The following is a 16,603-nucleotide window of genomic DNA, read 5'->3' on the forward strand; positions in this document are numbered from 1 at the left end:
AGACAAGCCTTGTAAGTTCTCTTGCTTATTACCCCTGCCACCCACCCTCTGGAGTGGCCTGCCTCTTTCTTCAGTCTCTCCTTGCCCTCCATGTAGGGTGGTCAGCTCGTGAGCCAACAGTTGGGAGAAACAGCCAGGAAACTGAAGAAATGGGCCTTGAGAATGAGTATCATGAGGGAAATCCTAAGTAGGCTGTTGACCTTTTTGCAGGGAGAGTGGCACATATGTCAGATGCTATGGACCGCCATGTTGAGTATGGGGACACATGAAAACACTGGCTGGTTCAATGTACATGTTGGAGGCAGTGCCCAGAGTACACATTGGAGGAGGGGGAAATGGATGGCTATCCACTCGGCTGGCTGCTACCATGGGCAGGTTGGTGGGCCACCAAAGCTCAGCTAGAGGCTGAAGAGGCTGAAGCTTGAGTCAGAAGGTTGGAAGGGCTGAGGTTGGAGAAGAACGTGTGGTGCCCACTGCTCTGTTGGCTTCAGGGCTGACAGACAAGGGTTGGGCACTGTGACAGAGACAACAGAAAGGGAGTACCCCTAGAGCTTTGGTCTGAGCTCTGGAAGGAGGCAGAAACCCCATGATGGGTAGTGGGTTGACTGAGGTGCTGGCCATTTTCTGGCTGTGTGGGTACAAATGGCATTAAGATAATCTCCCTGTTAACAGGGAGGAGCTGTACAGTGGTTGAGGGCAGAAGGATGAGAGGTGGGTGTTAAGAAGAGTAAGGAATGTTTACCCTGGCACTTGGCCACTCTCGGGCTCCTGTGCCATCCTGTCTTCATCTTCCCCTTAAGTTTCTGCTTGCTTTTGTTTGCTTCCCAGTGCCTTCAGACAGCATTAAAAACAAACAAACAAACAAACAAAAACAAACAGACCATTTTGCAAGAGTTTATAATCAGTATCTGTGGGACCATTGGTCTGATAAGAGCTACTCCTCTATCACCCTAAGCCAGTAATGCTTCCAGGTGAATTTAAAAATATTATTTGGTCATGTTAAAAATCCCAGTGAGATTTAGTTTGGGTTTGCATTAAATCCATAGCTTAACTGGGGACAAAATCAGGAGCATTACCATGTTCAATCTTCCCATCCATCATGTTGTATGTCTCCTTATTTATTTTATCTAGATTTATATCTTAGAGTCGTTAAAGAACAAAAATCTGAGTAAATTTGCCGATCTAATTGTCTTTATTAAGGATTCATGAATCATGCATCATCCCATCTAGGAAGTATAGGGGAGCTCTGAGGCATTGTATGAAATGAGAGGTTTCATGGAAGGAGGGTGTGGCAAGGAAGTTATCGGTGAAAGACCCCAGTGCCTAAACAGAGAAGACTGGAGAAGAGGAGTGGAGTTAGAGGCTGATCTGAGACTGGGTGACCGCTACCTCCTGTTCAGAAGCAAGCAGGCCCTGTCGGGGGGGTAGGGGGTGGCTGTCTGGTCCCACCATGTCACTGATCAGGGTTGTTGTCTTGCCCATTTACGCTTTAGGTAACAGCAACTCACATTCTGCGGAGTAATATAGAATGCTCAACAAACCCTTAGGCTGTCCTCTCATCTCCAGTGCAGGATTCTTTGAGATATTTCCATATTTGACAGCTGCTTCAAGATTCTTCTTCCCTGACCATTGCAACAGATGTCCTGGTGTGGAAAAGGAACAAAACCAAAGAGCTAGTACCCCCTCCCCTGTTCAGAGAAAGCTGTCTTAGCAATGTTATATATTCGTTTGTGCACCATGGTCCCCACCAATGGGAGGAGAGAGCTTTGAGAGATTTCAGCTGAGGTCACATCCAACAGAGAGATTATGCTTCCAGACCCGGGCATCGGTGACTCTTCAGAGCCAGTCACAGCGCTTTAGGACACAGTTAACAGAGAAATAGGAGGAGATCAAATGAAATGGGCATCCACAGCCCTGTTTTGGGAATTGGATAAAAAGTAACAGAATGAATTAGAGTGTTCCCTGGAGAGGGCCGTCAAGTAGATGAGTTTTTTCGTGATAAGGGAGATTGATCTTTCCCTGCGTGGAAGGAGAAGGGAGGGGGGCGATGGTGAAAGCGAGGGATAGATCTAGTCTGTAATGATTAACACAAGGAGGACACGCTGCCTGCCAGTTACCCGCTATTCTAAGTGGCTCAATGATAAGATAAAGACAAAGGAAATAAAGGTAGGAGGCAGAGCCTGATCTGAAAAGTCAGCTGCTTTGGGCTTCTACAGACATGGCTGCCAGATTCCTGGTTCCCCAGCCCGCGCTCACAGGGCTGTTGCTCTTCGTGTGTGTCGGACCCTGGGCTGAAGGCGGGAAGGTGCTGGTGGTACCCATGGATGGCAGCCACTGGCTCAGCATGAAGGAAGCCGTGCAGGAGCTCCATGCCAGAGGCCACCAAATGGTGGTGGTTTCGCCAGAGCTGAACCTGCATATCAAAGAGGAGGACTTTTTCAACATGACGAGCTATGCAGTTCCGTACACCCAGGATGAGTTTAATTATCTCCTGCTGGGCCGGAGTTACCTGATTTTTAAAAGAATGCCTTTTCTAACGATGTTTTTGGAAACTATGAAAAGTTTGAAAAGTGCTGCTTTGGTTTTTCAAAGGTCTTGTGAGGCCCTGCTGCGTAACAAGGACCTGGTCAGGCACCTGAATGCCAGTTCATTTGATGTGGTTTTAACTGATCCCGTTTACCCCTGTGGGGCGGTACTGGCTAAGTACCTGTCACTTCCGGCTGTGTTTTTTTTGCGTTCCATTCCATGTGACTTAGATTTTGAGGGTACACAGTGCCCAAACCCTTCCTCTTATATTCCCAGGTTGTTAACAATGAATTCAGACCACATGACGTTCTTGCAAAGGGTCAAGAATATGCTCTATCCTCTGGCCCTGAAGTACATTTGTCACATTTCTTTCACCCCTTATGCAAGCCTTGCTTCTGAGCTTCTTCAGAGAGAGGTATCGGTGGTGGACATTTTCAGCTCTGCATCTGTGTGGCTCTTCAGAGGAGACTTCGTCCTGGACTACCCCAGGCCAGTCATGCCCAACATGGTCTTCATTGGGGGCATAAATTGTGGCCACAGGAAGCCATTGTCTCAGGTCTGTATTGGTGCTTATGTCCAATCAACGTTCCAGGTGGAACACTTTTGTTGTTGTCGTTTGTTTTTTTTTATTTCCAGGTGCTTACTTATCTACCAGTTTTTCTAAGACTTCTACCTCTCATCCTCCTAAAAGTTCAGTGAGATAAATGTTGAAGCGACTCCACTGGTGTAGTAAAGGTTTGCAGTGGTCACCAAAAGAAATGAGAGGCAGGGGCGTGGGTCTGTGAGAATATTGACAAGCAGTGGTGTGGGTCAGCTAGGACCATCCTTTTGCAAAGGCACCATCTTCGTGGGGCTGTGCGATTTTCTCAAACTGTGTAGGAGCAGAGATGCTGAGTTGTGAGCTGATCCATCAGGAGTCTTTGCTTGTGGGTGTTTGCTTGTTCAGTGGAGGGACAAAGGAACCAGCAAATTGTGTTTGTTGACATGATATTTTTAGTGGCCCTGTCTTGGAAGGGGCTAGAGTGTGATCTGATCACAAGAGACCTAAACACAAAAAGGGAGCAGCAGTGTCAGGAAACTTGAATAAATTATGCGGAAGTGAGACAATGTGCAAGAGACAAAAAGGGGTCTGTGTGATCCAAGAAAGAAGTAAATGAGTTCAACTTTTCAGAGATGGAGCTGTGCTGTGAAGGTTTCTGACCAGGAGTTATGACTGGGATATGACATGGGGACGATCAGAGTTGGATTGCAGGTTGGAAAGGTCTCCTACTTGGGATGTTGAAGTCCTCAAAGGAGACAGTGGGAGGGAGGTCAGACTATGAGCCTATGAACCCAGTGAAAGGGGGGTGAAGTGATGAACAGAATAGGATCTAAAAGGGAAGGGGATGTTAGGAGAAATCAAGAGTTGGACACTTGACCTACTGAGCCACCCAGGTGCCCCTGTACCATGTCTTTATCCACTCACCTATTTTATTTTTTTAATCATCCATTCTACTGATGGACATTTGGGCTTTTTCCATAATTTGGCTATTGTAGATACTGCTGCTGTAAATATCAGGGTGCATGGATCCCTTTGACTTAGTACTCTTGTATTCTTTAGGTAATTATCTAGTAGTGTGATTGCTGGATTGTAAGGTAGTAAGGTTGTTCTATTTTAAAATTTTGAGGAAACTCCATACTGTTTTCCGGAGTGGCTGCATCTTTTAGTTTTCCTTTGTGAAAAATATTCTCTGGAGTTAACTGCACTGGTTCAAATTCTCACTCCCATTTTTTAGGCTGAATGGGCAGGTGGGCAGGTATTACCTAAATATTCTGGCCTCATTATTGTCACAATGAGTACATAACAAATATTTTCTCTTACTATTATTTAGAAAGTGCCCGGCAGGACAAGGTATGTCATCTGAAGACCTTTAGATAGGTTTGTGCTAATTTACTGGGTATATGAGGGATCATTTATACCTAAATTCTCAAGTATTATATGTGATAGGCACACCATTATCACTTTTGTTCCACTAAATTCTTTTTTACTTTGAGATCTTGTCACTCTTACTTATTTGGTTTGGTTTATCCTTAAATGTTACTTCTTTAAGTAGTCATGGAAATTTTCTCCAAGTATGAAAGATTAGAGTCGAAGTCTTTCATATTTTTGCCCCTTTTCTTAAGATTTATGATGGGTGAGGGGCATCTGGGAGGCTCAGTTGTTAAGCATCTGACTCTTGATCTCAGCTAAGGTCTTGATCTCAGGGTCATGGGTTCAAGCCTCACACTGGGCTCCAGCTGGGCCTGGAGTCTACTAAATAATAATAAAAAAATTATGATGGGTGAAATTGTTTTATTGGTTTTCTCAAAGAAATAATTTTGGGAATTGCTTATTCTTTTTACTAGTTTTGTTTTCTATTTCATTAATCCCAGCTTGCTTTTTAGTAATGATTGTCATTCTTGTGTCCTTTGGTTTATTTTATAGTTATTTTTCTAATTTTCTTTAGCTAAGCATTAAGTTCCTTTCTGTTAGAGTTTTCTTAACAACGAAGCATTGAAGTTCATAGAACATTTTTATGTCTCCTAGGTTTTGGCATAAATTGTTCATATTTTCTTTTTCTTTCCTTCGTTCTGTTTTTGGTCATTTAATTTTCTGGTTTGGATTTCCTCTCTAAGTCCACAGTTATATTCAAAGTTGTTTATTCCCTCCCACAGCTATCTCTTATTTTTTTCTAATTATTCTAGATTTTAATCAGAGAATGTTTCTTTTGAAGTCCCTATATTAAATAATTTAGTAGGTTTTCTTTGTGGTGTAGTATAGAATTGCCCAATTGACCTATAATGCAGGCTATATATATAGTTTATTAAAAATTAGTAGACAGGTAACCAAAAAAGGCAAAAAGAGGGCTAAAATTATATCTTATTCGATCAAATATATCTAAAACGTTAAACTTTCAACACATACTCAACATAAAATTTTAATGAGCTATTTTACATTCTTTTGCTTCCATACTAAGTCTTCAAAATCTGCTATTTATTTTACACTTACAGCATATCTCAATTTGGACTGGTCACATTTCAAGTGCTCAGTAGTCACGTGTAGCTAGTCGCTCCTATATTGCATAAGATATGATTAACATTGGTAAATGTCCCATAGATACACCTAAAAAAATAATTATTTAAAATTTTTATTTAGGGTGCCTGGGTGGCTCAGTGGGTTAAGCCTCTCTCTCTGTGTCACATAAATAAAAATCTTTAAAAAAAAAGCTTTAAAGAATTTTATTTAAAAAAACTTCAATATGCCCAATTCTTTTTTTTTTTTTGAAAGGTTTTATTTATTTATTTGACAGAGATCACAAGTAGGCAGAGAGGCAGGCAGAGAGAGAGGAGGAAGCAGGCTCCCCGCTGAGCAGAGAGCCCGATGCGGGGTTTGGTCCCAGGACCCTGGGACCATGACCTGAGCCGAAGGCAGAGGCTTTAACCCACTGAGCCACCCAGGCGCCCCAATATGGCCAATTCTTAAAATGATGTCTTAAACTACTTCCTTATTAACTAGTGCACTCCATGGGAAAGTGCTCTCTCTCCCTGGAGAGAGTCCACGGCGGGGTCCTGCAGATGCTCATCTTTGCACCAGAGGAAGTGTTTTCTCTACTCTGAAAGCCTACCCAAGCCTTTCCATAAACAACAAATACTGATATACAGGACTGTGATTTTAGAGCTATTTTTAAAAAGCGGTTTTCAGTTTTGAAAATTCTTTACATAAAATGCTTTCTATTCTGCAAAAGGGAAAGTCTCCACCAGATCTCTAACTGAATGCTGTTTGCTGCAACAAATGCTGTTAAAACCCCTGGCATCCCCCAATCTACTTTCTGTCTTTACTAACTTGACCACTCTAGGTATATTATATAAATGGAATCATAGAGTATTTGCCTTTTTTTGGCTTATTTCACTTAGCTTATGTCCTTAAGACTCACTCATGTTGCAGCGTATGTCAGTTTCCTTACTTTTTAAGGCTGAATAATATCCTTTTGTATGGATTGACCAAATTTGCTTATATATTCATCCATTGACTTGTATGTTGCTTCCACTAGAGCCGTTAAGATCCATGACCTCTGGGGCGCCTGGGTAGCTCTGTCTTTAAGGGTCTGCCTTAGACTCAGGCCATGATCCCAGGGTCCTGGGATTGAGCCCCACATCAGGCTCCCTGCTCAGCAGGAGGTGTGCTGCTCCCTCTCCCACTACTTGGGTTCCCTCTTCACTGTGTCTCTGTAAATAAACAAAATCTTAAAAAAAAAAAAATACATGACCTCTGAATGACCCTCCCTGCCCCCATGCCAGTCTTACTGGACCCAACTGAAGACTTTCCTGACCAATGGAGACTTATGTTAACCAACTGTATAGACACAAATGCACTTATCCTGTCCTATACAGAGTGGTGATTTTTAATTTCTATCACTTCAAAACTCAACGTCCCTTCCCTCCGTGCTCCTTCTCCCCTCCCCACCAACAACTATGAATATCTTCACTGGTGTGTTGTTCCCTAGCCTGGCAAGCAAATAAACTCATTTTGTTTTTTTTTTTTTAAAGCTCCAGTAGTCTGTTTTATTCTGATAGTTCTTGTACAATTAGTGGGTGAGAAGCACTGCCTGGGTACCTCAGTGACCATGTGAGGTAGTTTTAACAGAGTCTGTGCCCTCGTGGGACAGTAGTGGCTGAATCCTATATTCCTGCTGCATATTGTTCACATGCCATTCCACAGGGATTGGCCTTTACAGATATCAAATTCGGTTTCATATATTCCTAAACAGTGTGCTCAAGTCACATGACCTTCCTGTAAGGAAGGAATGTGCTGCATTTTTAGTCTGTCTAGTTCAGTTGCCTTTTTGCTCCAATGCCTCGTGCAAACTTTCCCTTAGTCATGACCAAAGGGGATGGCACACTTGTGATGGACAATCCCAACGCAACTATGCCCGAAGTGGTTTCCACTGGGGGTATAAACTGTGCCAACAGAAATGTACTCTCAGATGTATGCTGCCTCACCCAATTACTACTCCAAGCTTTCCGATAGTCTTGGCTTTGTCAACCTAATTTGAAACAAGATACATCCTGCACACAGCAATAGGGTAGTTTTGTGTAGCTTTAGAGAAGCAACTTTCCACATTTCCATCAACCATAGTTGTAGAACCAGGTTGGGTGGGTAGAGGCTAGCAATCAGATTTCTATTTGAGTCATCACTACCAGTTTTTTTTTAATTTCTTAAGTGACCTGAATAAAGTCCATTTGATGCTATTAAATAATCATGTAACTGTGAGGAATTCACCTATGTATTTTGCTCAAGCCTTTGGAAGGAACACGCTCCTGCTTACACTGACTTCAGTCTCCTGAAATGGATTTCAGACTTCCAACGTCCATATCTATAAGAGAATAAATCTACATTGTTTTAAGCTACCAAATCTGTGGTAATTTGTTACAGTAGCCGTAGGAAATGAATACACCCACTTTGCCAGGTTTACCTGTTTCTTAAAAAGCCTAGGTTTATTATATTTAAACGGAAAACTCTTACTAGTCACCAGCGTCTATGTGGGACTAAAAACCATCCTTAAGCCAGAAGTATTAGTGTGTACACATCTTTTACTATAATGTGATGAAAAAAATGGAAGTAAAACGATTTATCTTGGCAAGGTCAACTTCAGAGAAAACTACCTGGCTCACATTTCAAACAAAATGGAAAGGCAAAGTTCAAGGTGCTGTAACACTGTGTCCTAGTACTAGGAAATAATCACCGTCTGCCTAGGGATTATGTTTAATAAATAGCAAAGCGCATACAGATATTTACATAAGTTTTAAAGAGAATCAGAGGTCCTATTCACGTGATCCCAACAATAACAACAAATAGGCATTGGCATGACTGTTTATAAATTCTTCAGTACAGTTGTTCTGAAAGTAGAGTTCCCTTGCAATCTTTAAAAAAAAAAAAAAAAAAAAAAAGTCCTGCTATTCCTCACCCTGTGCTCTAAGTTGAACGTGGACTGGAATTACTTGGTGTCAATGCGCAGCAGCTGCTCTTTGCCATTTATTAACAGGGACTTCAACTCTCCGTCTTCTTCCACCTCCACCCTTTCTTGGCCATTCTCAATGATTCTCTTGGTGGTGATTTTTTTGCCGTTAACGATTTCGGTGGAAGTTGACATGGATTTGAAGTTGCCGGTCCCACCACTACCACAACACATGGAGAAGGAAGAAAGGCCTCCGTTCCCCAGGGAACCAAAGGAACTAAATCCCGTATCAAAAGAAGAAAAACCACCTCCAAAGGCTGGAAATTCACTGAAGGCGGAGAAGAAGGGAGCGGTTCCTCTGCTTCTGCTTCCCCGGGAACTCCTCCGACCGCCCATGATGTTCTCTAGTGGGTCTCCGAAGAAGTCGAACGAAAATGGGTCGCGGCCCCCAAAAAACTCCCTGAAGACCTCGGCCGGGTCGCGGAAGGTGAAGACATACTCGAAGGGGTCGCGGCAGGGCCCGCTGCCCCCGCCGCCGCCGCCACCGCCGCCCTCTACTCCAGCCTCGCCATACCGGTCGTAAACGTCCCTCTTCTTGGCGTCTGACAAGACCTCGTAGGCCTGGGCCACTTGCTTGAACCGCCTCTCCGCCTCCTCCTTGTTCTCAGGGTTTTTGTCGGGGTGCCACTTGAGCGCCAGCTTGCGGTATGCCTTCTTGATGGCCTCTGACGACGCCTGGCGGGGCACGCCCAGCACCTCGTAGTAGTCCACCATGTCAGAAGGCCCGGCACGGTCCACGGGCCACCGGCACGACAAGAGGTGCGGGTGGCTGCCCCCGGGGCACGGGCCCGAGTGCCCTGCGAGCCCAGGCCACCCGGAAAGGGCGCCCTTGTGACGTAGCTCACATCTCATTGGTGGAGACCGCATCCCAGAATGCACTGCGGGGGCCTTGCCGCGCTTCCGACGACGAGGGTCTCTGTGGCGTGTTTCACACGGGGGTATGGGGGGTGGACGCCCCGCCCACCCCTGGCCCCGCCCAGGCGAGCCTTGCTCTCCTAATCTCTCCGAAGGAAAAAGAGGAATTTAGTGAGAGTAAGCGGGTCTGGGGCTGTGGCTTTGCTAGAATAGGCCTTCTGTCAGGTTCTCCCTCCGCCCGTGGGGTTAGAGTGAGGGCTGTGTTTTTTGTCTGAGCCTGTGCTCAAGGATAGCCATATCATTGGTCCAGAACAGGAGTTCTCCGGTTTTGTTTCTAGGACCCTTTTGCTCTTTTAATGTAGGTTTTATCTATCAATACTTACTCCACTAGAAGTTAAAGCAATGAAAAAAATTCGTTAGCCAATTTAATAGCAACGAAGCCATTACATGCTAACATAAATCATATTTTTATTATTTACTTGAGAGAGCGAGACAAAGAATGATAGTGCTCCCAGATGTGCGCGTGCGGATGTGGGGGAGGGGCAGAGGGAGAGGAAGAAGGGAAGAATCCCAAGCTGACTCCATAGTTTCATCCTAGAGCCTACATGTGGCTGGATCTCAGGACCTGGAGATCACGACCCCCAGCCTAAATCAAGAGTCCTGTGCTTAATTGGCTGAGTCACCCAGGAGCCCCAAAATAACTTCTTCAAAGCAAAAAAATTAGTGAAGAGTGGCACATCCTACATTTTCCACATCTCTCTGGTTTGAAAGAAGAGAACGGGATTCTTCTGCCTGCTTCTACAGTCCATCTATTGCTATACCACAGGTTATGTGGCCACTGAGAAACCACTGTACCCTTAAGAGAGCATGTGAGGGGCGCCTGGGTGGCTCAGTGGGTTAAGCCTCTGCCTTCAGCTCAGGTCATGATCTCAGGGTCCTAGGATCGAGCCCCACATCGAGCTCTCTGCTCAGCAGGGAGCCTGCTTCCCCCTCTCTCTCTGCCTCTCTGCTTACTTGTGATCTCTCTCTCTCTGTCAAATAAATAAATAAAATCTTAAAAGAAAATAAAAAAAAAAAGAGCATGTGAGTGAAAAAGCCAAATATCATGATGGAAATAGTTTGACTTTGCAAAATTCCCCTAAAAAATTTTTGGGTATCCCCAGAGTGTCTTGGCCCATAGCTTGAGAACTCCTAGTCTAGTGTATCAAAACGATTAAAACTTGCCGGTCATGCTTGTGGTGGTGTGGGTCAATCTTGGTACCGTAATTATTTCCAGTAAAACTGCTATACAATGACCATAACTTTCTTTTTGGCATTTTTGGACATCTGACCTCTCTCTGCCTTCTTCTTATTCTCTGATACTTTATTTTTTGCTTTGATAAATGGCAAGGTAATACCAATAAAGGTCACTTAGTTCTAAGAGGAAAATGATTAACCAGTGAACTCTAATATTTCATCATAAAGGGCAGTAGATCCAATGAGGCACTCTATGTCTCTAGGACAAACTTCATGTACTTGGCCCCTGAGGGGCCAAGTACAATCCTGGAGCTGGCTCTTTGTAATCATGCAATAAACAGTAGTAGAAAGTGGATTCATAGTAGAGTCTAGTGTGATAAAAGCCACATGGGAAAAGTCTGTTTGGGGAAGGTCAAGTGATCCAGAATGAGTGGAGGGAAAGGGGCAGAGGGTGAGGGATCAGGTGAAAGGAGTGGCGAGGAGTAATGAGCTTGGACAGGTAGGTTGAAGGCCCATTCCAGGGAATTTTGAGGGAAAGGCTGAAGTCTAAATTTTATTCTGGGTCCTAGGAAGCTGTTGATCGAGGTTTCAGGGATGGTGGCGGGGTGGGGCAGTGCAGGGGGGGCAGCTGATGCTGGGACCAGAATGAGTAGATACGGGTTGGGGGCCCTGGAGGACTGTGGAAGCTGGGTCTCAGAGACAGAGCATTCAGCACTTGCTTGCTTGGATATGGGGCCTAGAGCAAAGGAGAAGAGATGAGTCACATCTATACAAAAACATTTACTGAGTGCTTACTGTCTGCAAAGCCATGGACTGGCACCCGAGCGAGTGATTCCAAAGCTGAAACCCTGCTTATAAGGGCAGAGTCATGTCCCCAAAGCATCCAGGAACACAGAAGCCTCAAAAAGTCCTGAGGCTCTGCGTGATGTAGGAAAGTCATAAAATCATCGCAGTGGTGACTGTGTGTGTTTACAGCCCTTTTGCTCTGGGTAATTTATGAATGAACTCTTATGACACTGAGAGTTCGGATGAATTATTGCTCTTAATATTTAAACTGGACTGTGAATTTCAGAATTGCAGATAGGGGCACACCAGTGGGTTGAATAGCATTGCTGCCCCTCTACCCACCCAGAACCTTAGCCCAGGAGACGGAAAGTGCTTGGGGTAGGGTGGGCTGTGTGTGAGTGGGAAGCTTCTGAGTACATGTATGTTTAAGCGTGTGTGTATGTGTGTACCCATGTATAAGCACATGTGACACTGGAGGTCTGTGGAGGAAGGATAGTGGTACAGGGAAAGAGGGACTCTAAGTACCAGAATGAAGGGGGCCCTGTGAATATGCCCCACAGGACATCAAAACTTTAGACTTAGCAGTTTCTCCATGACCTTCTTATCAAGTCCCCGAATATGGGTGGTCAGTGACGTCCATGGTCAAATTATTGAGATCTGTGCTCCCATCCTGGGACTGTAGTGTACAGCAATAGACAAAGAACAGGGTGGGATGATCCATTCTGTCTGCGCTCAGATTTGCCTTTTCTTCGGGAGGGGCATTTCTGTTTGGGACTACCATACTTGCTCCCTGACCCTTCCCTTGCTCTTTTGGGGGCACCAGCTAGTGCTGGGTATGACTGGGTGAGCACATCTGCCTTCTCCCCATTTATTTTGATGGGGTAGTGACTGTGGGGATCACAGCTTTACTTCTAGCTCCTAACCTGCTGTAAATGTCAAACCTGGCCCTAAGATCCGGATAGTGCTAGAGGCCATGGGGAGTTGTGGTTAAGAGCGGGGTCTCCATGCTCTGACACTCAGGGCCTGCATCTCAGCTCTGTCATTTAGTAAGCGCAGAACTCTGGCAGCCCTTTTTCTCTCTCTGAACCTCAGTGTCTTCCTTCCTAAAGTGGGAACAATACTATCTGCCTTTAAGGGATATTTTAGGGGATTATGTAAGATGCTTGTGACATGCTTAACACCTTATTTGATACCTGGTACATACTCCACACATCCATGTTCTTATTGGTTTTGTTGTTCACCTTTCCCCTTTGCTGCAACCGGGTCATCAGATTTTCTCAGTGTCTGCCCTGGCGGCTGTCTGTCCTGGCGGCTGTCTGTCCTGGCGAACGCGCCTCCTGAGAGAGGCCCTCTGCGCATGTGCACTCGAGTGGGCCTCCCTCCAGCCATTCACTAGCCGGCAACGTTCATCTCCTTCTTGACATGCTTCACAGCCCCTGACGCGCCTGTTTATCTGCTCATATTGCCCGTCTGTCTCTTCTGATGGAGCCCGAGTTCTGGGGAGGCAGGACACTCGTCTGTGGTGGTCTCTGCCGGCACCCCGAGGCTCTGTGCCGTGTAGGACAAAATAAGCATTTTGTTGGATGAATGCATCAAGATGGTACCGCGTTGGGCAAGACCCTGAGTGACCCACGAGGAAGGACATCCCGCAAGGCTGCGACGGGCCAAAAGCAGGCTTGCAGCGTCATGTTCTCCTCTTTCTAAAAGGCACATTCTGCTTTCTATTTCATTCCTGAAAAGGAAGTCTAATTTGTCACCACATAGCCTTTTTTCTTCCCCTCTTGATCCATGGAAATACTCGTTTAATGCATTCAACGATGCTGGGGCTGCTTTCCTTTCTCTGGCCCCTCAAGAATGTGATTTGAGTGGTTGGTAAAGAATTCCAGCGGAGAAACTGTTGTTGCCGACCAAGAAAGCTAGTTCACTGGCTGGGATGGGCATTGGGTGATGTACGGAAGTGCTGAATCACTATATTGCACACCTAAAACTAATATGACACTGTATGTTAACCTAACTGGAATTAAAATAAAAACTTAAGAGCAAATAAATAAAAAACAAGAATACTTGGAAAAAAGAAAAAAGAAACCCAATAAAGTCTGTCCTTGTTACCTCTAAAGGTGAACTTCCTGTTATTTTCAGCTGACTGACCGGCTATAGTCATGTGATACAATCAACCATTAACTCTGAGTATAGACTGGTTCTTGTGACAGGAAAGTAGGAGAGGGCAAACTTTTGGCAAGAGAGAGTCTTGGTAGCAAAGGCAGGGGAATGATGGCAGCAGGGTCCCGTGATCCATCTCCACTTGTCCTGGGCCTGCTGCTGTGTGCTCTGAACCCCACTGTGTCCCAGGCTGGGAAGCTGTTGCTGGTCCCCGTGGATGGTAGCCATTGGCTGAGTGGGCTTGGGGTTATTGAGCAGCTGCACCAGAGGGGACACGACATGGTAGTCCTAGCTTCCGAGGCTTCCGTGCACATTAAAGAAGGAGCGTTCTACACCTTGAAGAGGTACCCTGTGCCATTCCGAAGGGAGGACGTGGAAGAAGCTTTTATCAAACTCGGGCACGGTGTCTTTGAGAATGAGCCTTTGCTGCAACGTGTGGTCAAAACGTACAAGAAAGTCAAGGAGGACTCTGCCCTGATTTTTTCTGCCTGCTCCCACTTACTGCACAACAAGGAACTTATGGCCTCCCTGGTGGAAAGCCGCTTCGATGCCGTGTTGGCAGACCCTTTCCTCCCTTGTGGCCCCATTGTGGCGCTGTACCTGGGTCTGCCTGCTGTGTTCTTCTTGAATGCGCTGCCGTGTGGCCTAGATTTTCAAGGTACTCAGTGCCCCAACCCACCATCTTATGTGCCCAGGGCTCTGTCCCTTAACTCAGATCACATGACCTTTTTACCACGGGTGAAGAACATGCTCATTTTCTTGTCAGAGAGCTTTCTGTGCAATGTGGTTTATTCCCCGTATGGAGCACTTGCCTCAGAAGTCCTTCAGAAAGATGTGACTGTCCAGGACCTGATGAGCTCCGCATCTGTCTGGATTCTCAGAAGTGACTTTGTCAAGGACTACTCCAGGCCCATCATGCCCAACATGGTTTTTGTTGGTGGGATCAACTGTGCCGGCAAAAACCCACTGTCCAAGGTGTGTATTTGAGGGGGAACTTTACAAGTCTATATCCTTGCAAGGACTTTGGATGGATGAACTTGCCCCTGATATATGCCCAACGAGCATGCTGACATAGTCTCAAATGCCCCCTTCTGTTAGTTTCTGCCTTACAAATCTCCCAGGTCTGGCTTGTAATTTACATCAGTCTTAGGCATCCTCTTCTGGGTTGTTTCTTTGTATAGGACAATTTAGGAAAGTATACTTTGGGCCTTTTCTCCTTTGTGCTCCAACAAACAGTAATCAAATAGATGCGACAAAGGCTAATGATATAAGCACAGAACATTGGGTGTAGGGTTCTTACAGAGAACACAAATCTGCAGTGTGCACCTTGCCCTTGATTGGGTCAGACACACAAGGGTTGAGACTGCTGAAATAATTCTTTGATGTCTATGGATCCTCATGGCAAAAGTTGCCTTTTTGTTTCTGGTTAAAGATCCAGTTGCTAGATATTCTGATAGAAAGCTGGCTTCTGTGATCCCTTCTCTTCTAATGAGTAAATATCAGGCAATCAGATTCTGGCACTGGGCAGAAAGGTCCTGAGTTTCATTCTTTGCAATGCTGATGATGAATTTTTTCCCATGCAGAATTTGAGGTATGCAAAAAAGTAGCATTTACATCCTCTTCCAAATCTCAGTGGAGGTGATACAGAATAACAGGAGAATCTCTGTCAGATGAGGGATTGGGAAGGATTCTTCAAGGAGGTGACATTTCAGTGGGCATTCATTTATTTTTCAAGTATCGGTTGAGAATTCACTGGTAGCCTAGGTACTTTGCAGGTGCTAAGTCTGGTTCCTATCAAGGGACTATTATCACCAATGGAGAGCACTGAATCTTATTCCCAGAGTGAATCCGACGTGACTCACCTCTTAAATGATCATGTCATTGTCACGGCAAGGAGAAACTTTGGATAGCAGAAAAAAACACCACTTGAGAAATCCAGAGCCTCCAGACCATTGCTGCATGACCAGATGCCCTCTGTGGGGCTCTTATTCCTCCCCCATAATGTGAAGAGAGATCTGGTGACCCCTCTCAGATCTCCCATCAGTAAGATTCTGACACCCCGAGGCCTGTTGGAGAAGTATATGTCTGGGGGTGGTCTGGTAGAGAAAAAAGGAGATGGTGTTGATTTTTTGGAAAGAAAATGAGAAAACCTCATGTTATAAAAAATCAGTAATAATTCTCTTTATATATAGGAAAAGGTGAAGTATTACCAAACCAGTGGTCTCATCATAGATCAAAGAAGAGACCTAGTCAGCATGTCAAAGTTAGAGTGGAATTAAAGAGGAATATTTTTGATATCATTATATAGGATCCAAGTGAAAACAATTGTGTTTCACATTTACTTTGAAATGTAAAACTTTGGAGATGTGCATGCATAATAGAAATTCCACTCCAAATGGAAGGACTTTCTTGTAAATCTGCATGGGTATCCTCGGTTACACTGGCCTTCTTTCTATTTCTGGGACATTCCAAAATCTTTCCCAGCTCAGGACCCTTGAGCATGATGTCCTGTCCTTCTGGGTTGCTTTCAGCTCAGCTGTAATGTCACTTCTTCAGGGAGTCCTGAAGAAGTCCTAAAGAAGATAGGATCCTATGCTCTTTCCTTCATAGCACATCAAGTACCGTGATCATCTCATTTAAATATTTGTTTATTGGGACGCCTGGGTGGCTCAGTTGGTTAAGCAGCTGCCTTCGGCTCAGGTCATGATCCCAGCGTCCTGGGATCGAGTCCCACATCGGGCTCCTTGCTTGGCAGGGAGCCTGCTTCTCCTTCTCCCTCTGCCTCTGCCTGCCATTCTGTCTGCCTGTGCTTGCTCTCGCTTCTCTCTCTATGACAAATAAATAAATAAAATCTTTAAAAAATAATAAATAAAATAAATAAATATTTGTTTATTGACCGTCTCTTCCATATATGTGGGGACAGGGACCACTGCTGCCCATTTCTGTACCCACAACACCTGGCAGTGGGTCTGCACACGATTGGTGTGGGGTAAATATCAGCATCT

At 45.0% G+C, this 16,603-nt stretch overlaps 2 protein-coding genes across 5 annotated transcripts in view; one reads left to right on the plus strand and one right to left on the minus strand.

Moving 5' to 3' along the window:
• Positions 1–16,603, plus strand: part of LOC116597466 (UDP-glucuronosyltransferase 1-6-like) — a 52,465-nt gene that overhangs the window by 17,539 nt on the left and 18,323 nt on the right. The window contains exon 1 of one of the 4 annotated variants that reach the window (XM_032355231.1): positions 2,155–3,082. The exons of 2 other annotated variants lie outside the window; for them this stretch is intronic. In XM_032355231.1, the coding sequence (XP_032211122.1) occupies positions 2,219–3,082 (864 nt within the window). In that variant the 5' untranslated portion in view covers positions 2,155–2,218. Of the gene's footprint in view, positions 1–2,154; positions 3,083–13,652; positions 14,574–16,603 lie in introns of those variants that run through there. One more of the 4 variants, XM_032355230.1, reaches the window with a different exon arrangement.
• DNAJB3 (DnaJ heat shock protein family (Hsp40) member B3) lies at positions 1,217–9,404 on the minus strand. Its single transcript, XM_032355235.1, has 2 exons — positions 8,511–9,404; positions 1,217–1,643 (listed from the first exon to the last, which is right to left on the minus strand). Exon 1 carries the CDS (start codon positions 9,273–9,275, stop codon positions 8,541–8,543), a length of 735 nt encoding a protein of 244 aa, XP_032211126.1. The 5' UTR covers positions 9,276–9,404; the 3' UTR covers positions 1,217–1,643; positions 8,511–8,540.

Source organism: Mustela erminea, chromosome 8 (genome assembly GCF_009829155.1).
Source record: "Mustela erminea isolate mMusErm1 chromosome 8, mMusErm1.Pri, whole genome shotgun sequence".
NCBI classification, from domain to species: Eukaryota; Metazoa; Chordata; class Mammalia; order Carnivora; family Mustelidae; genus Mustela; species Mustela erminea.

Excerpts from the sequence above, each read along its gene's own strand:
- DNAJB3 (XM_032355235.1), bottom strand. The coding sequence starts at position 9,275 with ATGGTGGACTACTACGAGGTGCTGGGCGTGCCCCGCCAGGCGTCGTCA.